The following is a 12,651-nucleotide window of genomic DNA, read 5'->3' as shown; positions in this document are numbered from 1 at the left end:
GCATCTACCTGAGTCACAGCTTCACATTTCGCAACATTTATTTTTTTCTCCTTCTATTTCTGGTTAGTTTGCTTGCTTGTTTTTGCAGTCACTGAGACTTTTCTTTTGAGTTATCTCACGTCTCCAGAAGCTGGAGTTTTAAGATAAAGATCACGAAGTAATGACAGTCAGCAACACCGTGCTAATGAAAATCAATGGGTACATCTCTGAGGGTAACCGGTACTTCGAGATGTTTTGTCCATGAGGAGCTCATTTAGGGTGCGTGTCTGGCATGCCGGAGATTCAAGCGCACGAGAAATGGGACTCTCCCAGACAAAAGCTGGGAGAAGTGCGTGATAATGTTTAACTGCCCGTCCTTGAGCCTGGATAATTTCACTCCTGGAATGTCTGTCCGGCTGTGGTGCAGGGAAGGGAGCTGCTGTAATCCCCAAAGGTTTGGTCCTGTTCAGGTGACTACTGAGAGTGCCCAGCAGGAGAAGGGCATTCGGTGAATGCCTACTGGCTCCTGAGAGCATCTCTGGACAAACAGAAGAGTTTTGCATTTGTGGTGCTGGGGCACCCCTGATTTGTCCCCCTGATTACAGAAAACTACACACATATAGAAAAATCCCCTGCCAGACTCCCTCCAGTTAGCAGATAAAATCATTTCAGAGCCCTAATCCAAGTGAGCTCAATCTCAGTCACCTGGTGAGGAATGGCCACACCTGGATTCCCTGATTTCTGGTCTTCCACTCTTTTTCTGGCCCTTATCGCTGCTAGTCTGGCTGTCTGAGCCCAGGGGCTGTCTGGCCCTGGACCTGGAGCTGTTACTGGAGAGCTGTTCACTGGAGCCAGGAGGGCTGCAAATGAACTACATGTGTCCCAGTGAGCCAACATTAAACTATCTCATAGGAGCAGACTCCTACAAGATGCTTTGCTCCTCTCTGGCCTCATGATGCCAAGCTAGCTGCTGCCCACAGGAGTGGGTCCAGACTAGCAAATATCTGCATCACCTCCTCTATTTTATTCTCTCCACAGATCTGGTGAGCAGCTATTCTATGACCCCTCCTACTCTTAGCATCACTGAGGAGGAACACGTCATCAACGCCAAGGATACACTTACCATCACCTGCAGGTAAGGTGCAAGCAAGCGTGGCTCTGCCTAGACTGCTCTTACCTGGTAAGTGTTGGAGGACCAGTCAGGAGAGCCCACCAGGGACACCTTGGCTGCACTACACCTGCAAATTATCACAGCTGACTAGAAATCTTCCATATTCACCAAGTGTGAATTCATCTAATTAATTAATTGAAAAAGAAGCTGAAGATGTCTCAGAGGAGATGGTGATAACCTCTGTTGTAGTCTTGCAGGCAGAAGGAAGATAGAGAAACATTTGTGTGATCTGGTAGCTTGCTTGTAAGCTCTTTATGGAAACTGGCCTTCCTAACTCTTTGTCTTTCTCTGGCATTGCTTATTCTCACCTCATCAGGGGCTGCTAGGGTTATAGTTCTGGTTTCTAAATCTGGCAGGTCATTTTGGGGGACGTTGAGAACTAGCCATGGGAAAAGGCAAGGCTGCACTTAGTGGTGGCTGTGAGAGGCTTCCAGCTTTTCTGGGAAGTTGGGATTTAATGCTCTGCCTTGTACACATTGGGGTGAAAAGAAGCCCCATCCAGGCCAGGTGAATAACTCTGTGAGAGGTGCAGGAGAATCTCTGGTTGTTTTGAATGCTGTGGCTTTGAGAAGGTGATGTGCCTGAACTGATGATATATCCCATGCTGGGACATGTTTTCAGCACTACCCCCTATCTTAGAAAGAAAAGGGGAAAAAAAAAAAAAAAAACCTCAAGTGGGAGAATTGACCAAGGTCAATTTTCCTGACAAAGTTGGAGTTTCCCTTCAGCAGCTGAAAGCAGATCCATGCTTGGGATCTGAGTGCTAGGGCCCAATGGGGGTATAAATTCAGTGTGGGCCTCAAATGGGTATTTCTCAGTGTTATATATAACCATGGAGCAATTACGGCAAACACTTGGCTGGCATTGTGTTCATGTCTTGTCACAAACATATTTAACTTTTCCTGGAACAGATGGCATTCCTTTTACTTTGTGAATCAGCTCCTAGCCAGGGGAGAGGGACAGAGGAAAGGTTGTTGATGGCCATACTGAACTGCTTTCACTCAGTCTGGGAAGCTAAGTGGTTGTGAGCTTGTTCGTATTGTGACCTGAGGAGCCATGGTGTGTATGAGGTTGTAAGAAATGCATGAGTTGGAGGACTCTGGTCGGCAATATAGCTGCTGGGGAGTGCATAGAGGAAGAGGAACGAGTCTGGGGACTGAGTGCTCTGCCGTGGTAGTTCTCTCCACAGAGGAATGTGGGAGCTGATACGCTCTGTTAAAACTTTGGAAGAGGGGAGATTCAATGAGATTTTTCTGAGTGATCTTATAATCCGGCCACACCTTTTCTCGGCAGTGACCCAGGGAGGGACATAGAAAGTGGTTTCAAGACTGTGTTGCTTGCAGATGGAACCAAGGCTAAAGGACATACTGAAGTTAGAGGTGTGGTTAAAGAAAGTGTCTTTTGCAGTCAAGCATGAACATACCTGCTTAGCATCATGAAGAGGAGAGCCTTTCTTTTTGAATAACACTCCTGGACTGCAGACAAGATTGCCCTTCCCTTGTGCACTTGTCAGTTATCAATTGATATGAAGGAAAAATCACATGAAGTGGAAAAAAAAATAATCTTCCTTCCAGTGCAGACTCAGCATGGCCTGCCCTTGCAGGGAGCATCGTACAAGCTACAGAGTCTCTCCAAGTGGCAACAAGCTCCCTGGATGCTGCCGCAGTGCCAAGGCTCATCTTTCAGGCTCCCTAAGTGACACCCATACAGTGTGTTGGCATGGACACAGCTGAGATAAGGAACATCCCTACCCCTGGCTCCCAGGTGCTGTGCAGGACTGAACTGGCCAGCCGAAGAGCAGCAGGGCCATCTGCAAACAGTACCGAACCCCATGCACCTTCTGCCTGTGTTGCTCCCTGGCTGCCCCTCTGCCTCTGTATCCCGCTGTCCCAGATGTGCTCCTCGGGGGCTGTGCAGTGTCCTTCACACCACTCACAGGTAGATATGTCTGAGCATCTCCTGCATGTCTCAGGGGTCCCCTTTCTCCCTTCATCTCAAATCTGTGTTTGTCTAATGTGTTGAGGAGAGGATTTTGACTGTGGGACGCTATTACTTCATTTGAATGAAAAGTAAATCTTTCCTGGTCCCTGGAATCTCTAATTACACCCAGCTGCTTCTCCAACCTCTTCTCTGGACCATGGCCCACCCTGGGAAGACCTGGCTTGTGTTAATGGGAGCTGAAGGGAAAAAACATGCAGACCACCAAGAGAACAGGCAAAGGAAAGGGTGGTGGGTCAGGGTAGGGCAGAAACAAATAAAAAATCAAATCCAGGATCCAGGGATTTCCTGCTGAGCATCATGTTGGAGGTGGCTTCAGTTTGACCTTGGTCTTCCCTTGAGAACAATGTCCTCTGGCTGCTCCTTGAGCTGCCCTGGATCCAGGAGTATGGGCCTTCTTGAAGCAGTGCTGCAGCAGAAAGCTGAGCTCAAACCCCGCTGTGTGAGACTCCCTGGAGACCTTTCAAGCTTCACCCACCGAGTGTGAGAGTCCCGGAGCCAACTGCACTCTCAGGCTCCCTTGCAGCAGCCTGGATCTCACACACCCTCAGCTCTGCAGCCCTACTCCTGCTCCACCATCTGCCTAGCCCCATCGGTGACCAGAGTCTGTGCCAGGCCATGGGACAGGCAATGCCTCTGGAGCTGGGCATGCTTAACAGAGACCCAAAGACACAGCACACCCGCAAGGAGCCACCAGATGCTGGGGCTCTGCTTTTGCAAAGGGCATCACACACAGGCACGTTCCCTTGTCACCCAGCACAATGCGCCCTTGAAAGGTCCAGACAGAGCAGGGGACCAGAGTAGGAACATTCCCCGAAATACAGATCATGCCAGGGCTGGCTGAGAGCCCCAGTGATGTTCTGATCTAAGCATGTGGTAGAGCAGGGCAAAGGGGCTGATGCCCACATGGACAGTGCATCTTTTATTAGCTCTGATCCCAACAAGGAAGGGAAGAATATTGTGAATCTCTGCATTCATGCCCTTGGCAGCCTGTGCTGGGGGGAAGCAGAGAGCTTGTGCTGTTCCAACTCATGAATATTGGAACAGAGCCCACAGGAGCCGGCTGCACAACAGCAGAAACCTCTGGAGGGATCAACTTGGTCCTGGCTGTGCTGTGCCATCCCATCATATCCCATCCCATCCCATCCTGCAGGTGCTGGGCACTCAGGTAGAGAGGGAGCATCACCCAGCCATGGTATTTAGAAAAAGATGGGCAAGGTTGTCCTTTGCTGCCCAGTCACTTGTTAACAGAGCTGACTCGCAGATGCTTGCAGATGCACAAGCCCTATTCTGGCAGAGAGGAAGTATTTGACCCCGTAGCCCTTTTGGCTCCCGTGGAGGAAATGAGCGCTCTGGCAGGGCTGAAGGAGCCTGAGGATAAGGCAGTGCCCCACCATGACTGCTGCAGAGCAGTGTCTGGGGACGCCCACCTGCTGCTCTTTCCTACATGTATGCGACTGCTGTGAACATCCTCTGTGGTGCTGAGGGGGGGATCTGTCTTATCCTAGCTAAGCCACAAAACCACAGCCAGCTTTGCTCATCGTACCACGCTTGGGAGCTTCAAAGAGGATTGAAGAAAAGTGGTGCCAATTGCAATGTCTCCCTTGAAGAGCATCTGTCCTGAAAAGGTTTAGGAAGACAGCTGTGGAGAAGCCTACAATGCATCTGTTTCCAGCTGGCATCGGCAGGCTCTATCACCCAGAGGCACATTATCACAGAGCTGAAAGAAAACAACTTGGGAACAAATCTTCAGAGGTGACAGATAGGAAGGAGGGAACCATCCAAAACTGCTGCTTGGACCTTTCCCCAAATACAGAGGGTAGATTCAGAGACAAATTCAAGTGAGCCTGGCCTGCCCTCATCCCTGCCTCCTTCTGATCTTAACACACCAGCGATGCTAACTTGGAACTCTCGCTAATGCCTACACCTTCTGTGTCCCCACTGAATCTGGTCAAGCAGTACATGATGCAAGGAATGCCTTAGTTCAGAGCTGCCCGCGGGCTGGTCGGCAAGTCTGTTTGTACTGGCCCATCCGTGTTTATATAAATACATGTCACTCAGCTACTGCTAGCCTTGATGGTTAATAAAACAAGTGGATCTGATAATGCGTGAAAATCCCCGTGGGTAAACAAACAGAAAACGGAAACGCTGGAGACTTGTACAATTACCCTGCTCCATGTGGAGCTCCAAAAATGCCTGGGCAAATGTGGAGGGCTTTGGGGCTCCTTTGCACAGTTGGGGTCTGGGTTAAGAGTGGGACCAGCCCCACGGTCTGTGCCTGGTGCAGCAGGCCTGTGGGTTCAGCAGCAATGGGCACAGCAGGGGCCACTCAGTGTTACTGGTTTGGTGATCAGATTTACTATTATTTTCCTTGTGCATGCATAGGATGGGGAAAACTCAAAATTCAAGAGTCTTATTTTTATTAAAGCGTTTGTGAGACTGATACTTTGGAAAAGCCTGCCCGTGGTTCATAGACACAAGCCGTCAGAGCTGTACTTCTAGTCCTGCCTCAGGCACTGATGGCATTTTTAGTGAATGCAGAAGTTTGAGCTGGGTCAGAGGGGCTGCGTGGCTGTCCCCAAGAGCACATCACTGCTTCCAGAGCCTTTGTGCCTGGTGATGCAGGCAGAGTGCAGCACACTGTCTCCAAACTCATCCGTGGCAAGCTAGGCAGTAGGAGCTGGAAGAGAGCAAAGTCTATGGGAAGATAAATCAGCTGTTGAAGACAAACACAAAGGGGCAGGTCTTTCCCCCACGCTTGGACAGAAATCCTGTCCTCATTGCATCTGAGCCTTTGTACCCTCTGATGGCACCTTATCTTGCTTCCTCCTCGCTGTCCCTTGCTGTCTGGATCCAGCTATTGGTGACAGTCACAGTCTGGCTGCGCTTAAAAGCATCTGCCCGCAGAGCTGCCCTGGTAGAGGAGCTGCGTGTGCCAACACGCCTATTCCCAACTTGCATAACAGATGAACCCAGTTTCCCCTAAAAGAGCAAACAGTGCTGACAAAAGGCCGTTTTTACCCCCACAGCTGTCTCTTGTGATGTCTTTTTTCCCATTTCTTTTTTTTTTTTTTTTTTTGCACATTCTTAAGTGACTTTCAGCTACACTGGCAAACTTTCAAGTGAGAACTAGGCCTTCCTGTGAAAGGGGCTCTAATTTCACAGAATGAAACTTCCAGCAAGCAATAAAAGCTTGTTTTGTTTGTAGTAAACAAGTGTGGTTATAGCAAGCTACAGTGGCACGTGCATATGTGTACATGTGCATATACAAGCCTCCTGCTCTGGGGATCCTTGGCTATATATAAATACACACGTGCATGCTCTGTCTGGGGGTTTCTTGCAGTTCTTGGACTTTTCCATTTGTCTTTGGACCGGTGGTGAATAGGCTCTGTGGTCATGCCCTCCATGAGGCGTCTGTAGCTGTGTCTCTGCAGAGGTGGGAAGGGGCAGCAGCCCCAGGCCAGCCAGGGGAGCGTGCCGGGGGGCTGAAGGGGCTGCAGGGTGCTGTGCAGAGCAAGCAAACCCCTTCCCACAGCAGCAGGGAAGGAAACAGCTGGCAGCTGGACAGAATGCAGTCAGCTGAGCCTCCCCTTGTTTTCTCCTTGCTGTCTTTTATCCCTGACTCCCTCCTGCCTTTCTCTTTCTTGTTTTCTCTCCAGTCTGCTCTCCTTCCCTCATTCTCCTTCCCACTCCATTCATCACACCACAAGCTCCAGCCAGCAGCTACACTGAGCCAAGGGAACTCATCACATCTGTGTGTTTTCTTAATAGCTCTGGACCCTTTTAATAATGAGAGGGAAGAGAGAATAAATGGAGCCTTTCCCTCAGGGCCCTGTGTGGCTCCCTGTACTGGCATCAATAGCAGAAGGTCAAAGTTGTGGGAGGGGGAGACCTGTTTGTGAGTGGGCTGATATCTTACAGCTTAGCGTTGCCAGAGAGGTGGCCTAGGGAAGGGGACAAGCTTCTGATTGACCAGTGATTAGTGAAGCTGCTTACTGTTTCCTCGTGCCTGGTTTTCTCCTTGGAGGATGGCTGTTCCTCCACACTGCAGCCCAACAGTAGTGGCTGGCTGGGCCATGTGCAGATGTGCCGAGTGTCAAACAAGGCAGTTAAATCTCCACCATGTTCACCCTGCTCAGCCCCAAGCTAATTCTCCTCTTTGCCATGTCTAGAGGCCAGCACCCCTTGGAGTGGTTGTGGCCCGGGGGCAAGGTGGACCCTGCTGGGAAAGAGAAGGAGACCGAGTTGGTGGCATCAGCAGTCCCCAGCAGTGGCCGGGCAATCCGAGAAGAAGACTGCGAGGGGACCGGCATGAAGCCGTACTGCAAAGTCCTGGTGCTGACGGAGACCCAGGCGAATGACACAGGTTACTACCGCTGCTACTACAAGTACATTGATGCCAAAATTGAGGGCACCACAGCAGTCAGCACCTACGTGTTTGTGAGAGGTAAGAGCCATCAGGCAGTGAGCACTTTCTAGCTGGGGGAGCTCAGGGGCAGCCTATGCACCAGCATATTATCAGAAAGATTAAAAAGCCCGACGTGCTCCCTGTCCTCTTAGGACAGAGCATGGCTGCTGCAGACTCAGGGAGGGGGCCAAGGGCTGGCTCCCTGCACTTCGAGGGAACCAATATCCGTCCATTTCTGGGGGATGGTGGCAGCACCAGGGATTCAATTACATCCTGGCCCGGGGGCATGGCTGCAGCCAGGCTGGAATGCAGGAATTTAAGGAGTGAGAGCCAGGCCTCAAAGATGCTCCACCACTAAAAAAAGCACAAGAGTTAGCTTCTGGGCAGCTGGGGGCTCTCCAAGATGCTAGCAGCTAGGGATGATAATGTTCCATAAAGCTGAGACTGAGAGAGGGAGTGGAGGAGTGGTACAAACACACCATGCTCAGCCTCCTCCTGTCCCCAGGCTTGATAGCCCTGGAGCCACGCCACAGGGGCTGACCCAGATGCTCCCCTCCACACTGCACAGGGGCTGCCCACACAGGCAGGGTTATGAGACATGTTTTGGAGGAGGAGGGCTGTCCACCAGCCTTGGAACTGGTACCTCAGCTCAGCAAGTGGCTGTGGGGCCAATACTCAGCTTCTCCAAATCCCAGGGGCTCCTCCTCCACCATCTCCCCCACTGCTTGCATCACACTCCAGAAAGATAAACGAGCGCTGTCCCCTGGAAACAGTTGGGTGAGCTATTTCTCTTTCCGCCCCCATTTATTAGTTGGTGCAGTTGTCATGAGCCAGGCAGGTCATGACATACAAGATGCATTTTTCAGAAGTCCCAGGGCAAAGCCAGATTTGCCTCTGCAGATATGCAGAGAAAAATGCAGGGGCAAATCAGAAAAGCTGCGCAGCTGCTGGAGAGGAACTGAGGTCTGTTAAGGCAATTGCCTCCTCTTCCTCATCCTAAACAGGACAGAGCTTCCCTGGATCCCAGACATGTTGCGAGGAGGTGTCTGTGAGTTAAGGGTGTTCACTCTAGAATGTTGTATAAGGATGGAGGCAGGGAGCTTCTTCACACACTGAAAATAAGTATAACCTAACAAGCTTACATGCAGGGAGTGCTGTTACAAGAGCCTGATTTTCTTTGTGATCCAGCAGATGCCACTTTGCCCCCTTGTCTACCTTCTCTCACCTCCAGCCTTATCTGCAGCTCAGTAATGGCTCTCCTGTTTACCAGAGAGCAGCAAGTGTGCACGTGCAGTGTAGCTTAGGGGCAATAAATCCCACACTGTCAGGGCCCATGGGACTCACAGTGCCTGTGGACAGCGTGTGTGCAACAGATCCAGCCAACACCTCCCAGCATTGCCGTGCACATGGCTACACAGCACATGTTCATACTCATTCCAATCAGGCTGTGCCCTGTTATGGCTATCAAGCATCCAGGAAACCTCCAGACAGGACAGGCTTTCAGACAGGAGAAGGGACATGTCAGGAAAACCCAGGCATACGGTAACTGTAGCCATTGCAGAACATCCAGATAAAGCTCTGCCTGTTCCTGCTGAACTGGGCTGCAATGTGAAACTATCCCTGGAGAGCTTGGAAGGGCTGATGTAAGTGTCAGGGATGTTTGGAGACAGCATGATCAGACCACAGGTTTATCCATCAACCTCATTTCTCACATTAAGAGCTTGGTGGAATTGCCAGGAACAAAATATCTGTGCTTGGCTGGAAAAATGGGTTCTTCGATATTTTACCTGCAGCTCAGTTCTCAGATGAAATCTCCACTCATATGTCTCATTTCCCATGTGTCTGGTTAGGTGTGTATTTTATTACAGCTACAGATATCACTGTAAACATACAGAATGCCTCATCAGAGTAGAATAAGATATGTACAGCCCCCATCTCATAAAGCTTAGCATATATTAATGAAGAAGATGCTAAATTATTCCCATCTGACCCATTAAGACAGCCTTATAGAAAATATGTGATGTGGTCACAGAGGGGAGTTAGTGCATGAATCACAAGCTCATTGGCAGCAGGACCAGTCCAGTAAATCAGTTAGTTCTTGGCTGCCATCTGAGCTTGGAAGGGACCTCATAGTCTCTCACCTCTGGCAGTTGTGCGTCTCCTCCCTCTCACGTGCCCAGGGTTTGGGAGAGGAATGAGGAATATTTTCACACTCAGAAACAAATCTGTGATTTCAGAAGACAGCAATCCTGTGGCAGCACAGAACCCCAGGAAATAAAGATAAGAATTCTCTGGGCAATCCATATTTTTGTAAGTGCTGACCAACACATTTTCTGTGCATGGCTTGTTTCACCTGAGATGTAGAGAAGAGCACTTCAGCCAGAGTAGGTCTTTGCAGCATGACTATTGCTGAAGCAACAGCTTTATAGATCAAAAATTAAAGGAACTCCCTTATACAATTAACAGTGGGAGCACTAAATTGGATTGAGTTGGCCCAATGTGGTTTGAACAGCAGGATCCCCAAATGAGGATCATTACCAAATTCATCTTTGATTTGTCACTTTAGACAGGCAGCTTTAGGGGTTGGATAGCAGAGGGAGAGTCTCAGGTTGGACAGACATCCTCATGCTACAGTCCCTTGAAATCAATGGTTTAGCTGCAATCCAGGTGAATAGAGAGTAACTTTTAAAGCCACTGGGATCATCTGGTCTGACTCCAGCATACCAGAAGCCATTAAATCCCCCCTAGCAGGTCTTTGGGGCAGCCCCATGTCTCTCAGATGGAGACACACCACCTCCAACACAAATCGTTCTATGATTCTATGAACACCAGGGGTTGGAGACACGAGGGACCAGTCTCTATTCAGAGCATCCTGTGAGGCGTGTATCCTTGTGGAAATGGGCAGGTAGGGGCTGATACTACAGAAGAAATTATCCATCACTGAGGCACTGCCAGAGGCCACCAAGCAGCCTCACAATCTGTCTCTTCCAATTTGTCTTCATGCCATGTAGTCAACCTGGGTGGCTGCTGATTCTGTGTCCTGTTTGGGAAAGTCCAAAGAGTAGAAAAACCCTCAAACCAGAAGTGCTGCCAAGTAGACAGGTGAGCAGGTGCCTCAGCAGCTGGCATGAAGCACTGCAAAACAAACCTCACCCTTCCTACCCTCTGGCTGGCCATGGTTTGGGATACAAGTGTATTTTGCATCTTGGTCTCACCAGCTCTTTCCAGTATATCTGAGAAAGAACCAGAACTGGGATCCATGCTGGCCTGTTAGCTTGCCATCTCCATGAAATCAAGTTGGTCTTTGTGTTCTGTGTCTCGATGGTGCCTGGCATGATGGGTCAGGGCCATGACACATCTCCTTTATATGCTGCCATCAACTCTTTCCACCATGGAGCCCCACTTGGGTTTTTCTCATTTGACACAGGAGACAAGAAACACAGCATGGAGCAGCCCCTTCTGCAGACAATCTGCTTCTTGATGCTAGCTCCACATGGATTTTAGTGTAACGTCCTGCCCTTGCTAAGTCATTTCACTGATTAATTTTGGGTGGTTTTGTTCTTCCTGTCAATATTTGTGCTTGCAGCAGTTGGGAGGCAGTGGGGTGGCAACCCTGGAAAGCTCAGCTCATCTGTTTATCTGCCGGCTGGGGTGGCTGCAGGATGACATCTGCATACCATTCCGCTGTGGATCACTTCCCCGCCCTGGAAGGTCGCGCTGCCTGCCGCTGCAGCAGGGCGGCCCAGCCCCGCGCCGTCCCTGCCGTGGGGCCACGCACAGTCACCAGCTGGGCAGGCGCTGAGCCCAGGACGAGACCCGCCGGTTTCACAAAGAGTCAAACCCAAGCAGAGACCTTGAGGGGCCAGGAAAGGAGAGGCCATTTCCAGCACTGCCCAAATGTCACACAAGTGCCGCTTCACCGGTACGGTGTTTGGTGTGGAGGAGCTGGCTGGCCCAGGCACTCGCCTCGGCTGCTCCCTTTGCATTCCCAAGCTCCAGGTGTCTCCTCTGACTGTTGCACATTGCAGATGGGGCCGTCCAGCTCAACACCACTCCCTCTGGCAAGCTCATGCTGTGTTAAATAAAGCCAGAAAGCCTCCTTTTCTTCTGGTTGGTCTCTCTTCCCGGTTCTCTTCTTGCCTCTGTTCAGTTGTTTTTCTCCTTCTTCAGATTTTGAACAGCCATTTATCAACAAGCCAGAGACCCTCCTCATCAGCAAGAAGGAGAACACTTGGGTACCATGCCTTGTGTCCATCCCGGATCTTAATGTCACGCTGATCTCGGTGAGAACTCGGCCACTGGGTGACTCTGGACTAAGATGTATTGCATTTGTTCTACATTTGTAATTACCTGAGTGGAAGCAGGACAGGCACTGCCAGGAATGGAAAATGCATGGGATACATTTTCCATGGAAAGTATAAGCAAGCCACTGGCTTCCTTGTTTTATTTGCTGGTTGAATCTGTGCTGTCCAGTTCCCTTGGGCAGAACCCACAGGTTTCCTGCCAACCTTGCTTCTCTTCCCTGGAGCTTTATGAAAAAAAACAAGACTTTGTTTTAATCCCATTTCCCTACAGCATCCCCTGTTTGCTCTGATCTCTGTGATCTACAAACCCTCTAGGTGGTCGGCATCCCCATGAGGGAAGAGGCTGCAGCCCTGGGGCTGATGACTAAAAACAACTCTGTTATCAGTTTGCTTGTGCCTTTTTTTTTTTTTTTACAATGCAAATACATCCTTCCAGGATGAGTATTACTATTGTACAAAGGCCTCCAGGGACACTCTGGGGGCCAGGGGCCATTCCCTTGCCCGGGAAGGACACTACCCAAGGTCAGCACTCATCCTAGTGGGGCTGATGTTTGGGACATCAGCATCGGTTTCCTTAACTATCACTAGAAGTTTCCATTCCTGGAAGTCTCTGGCCCACTCTGCAGATAGAGAGGCTCATGGTGCAGGATACGGCTGCTTGGGGTATTGGGGAGGCCACAATTCCTAGATGACAAACCCTCAGGGGGAAAGGGCAGGAGGCCAGCACAACATGATGCTGCATCATTTCTTTCCACAAAAGGGATGTGTTAGCCTGCATAAAGCCTGAAAGG

At 50.1% G+C, this 12,651-nt stretch overlaps 1 protein-coding gene across 4 annotated transcripts in view; it reads left to right on the top strand.

Annotated features, from left to right (window-relative positions):
• The window catches only part of FLT4 (fms related receptor tyrosine kinase 4), a 60,177-nt gene that overhangs the window by 21,240 nt on the left and 26,286 nt on the right, over positions 1 to 12,651 (top strand). For all 4 annotated transcript variants that reach the window (XM_042790392.1, XM_042790391.1, XM_042790390.1 and 1 more), the window contains exons 2-4: positions 1,018 to 1,114; positions 7,321 to 7,595; positions 11,727 to 11,839. In XM_042790392.1, the coding sequence (XP_042646326.1) occupies positions 1,018 to 1,114; positions 7,321 to 7,595; positions 11,727 to 11,839 (485 nt within the window). The remainder of the gene's footprint in view (positions 1 to 1,017; positions 1,115 to 7,320; positions 7,596 to 11,726; positions 11,840 to 12,651) is intronic.

This window comes from Tyto alba, unplaced genomic scaffold (assembly GCF_018691265.1).
Source record: "Tyto alba isolate M040663 unplaced genomic scaffold, T.alba_DEE_v4.0 Super-Scaffold_17, whole genome shotgun sequence".
Taxonomy (NCBI): domain Eukaryota; kingdom Metazoa; phylum Chordata; class Aves; order Strigiformes; family Tytonidae; genus Tyto; species Tyto alba.
Note: the sequence above shows the minus strand (reverse complement) of the source record. Positions and strands in the feature narration are given on the sequence as shown.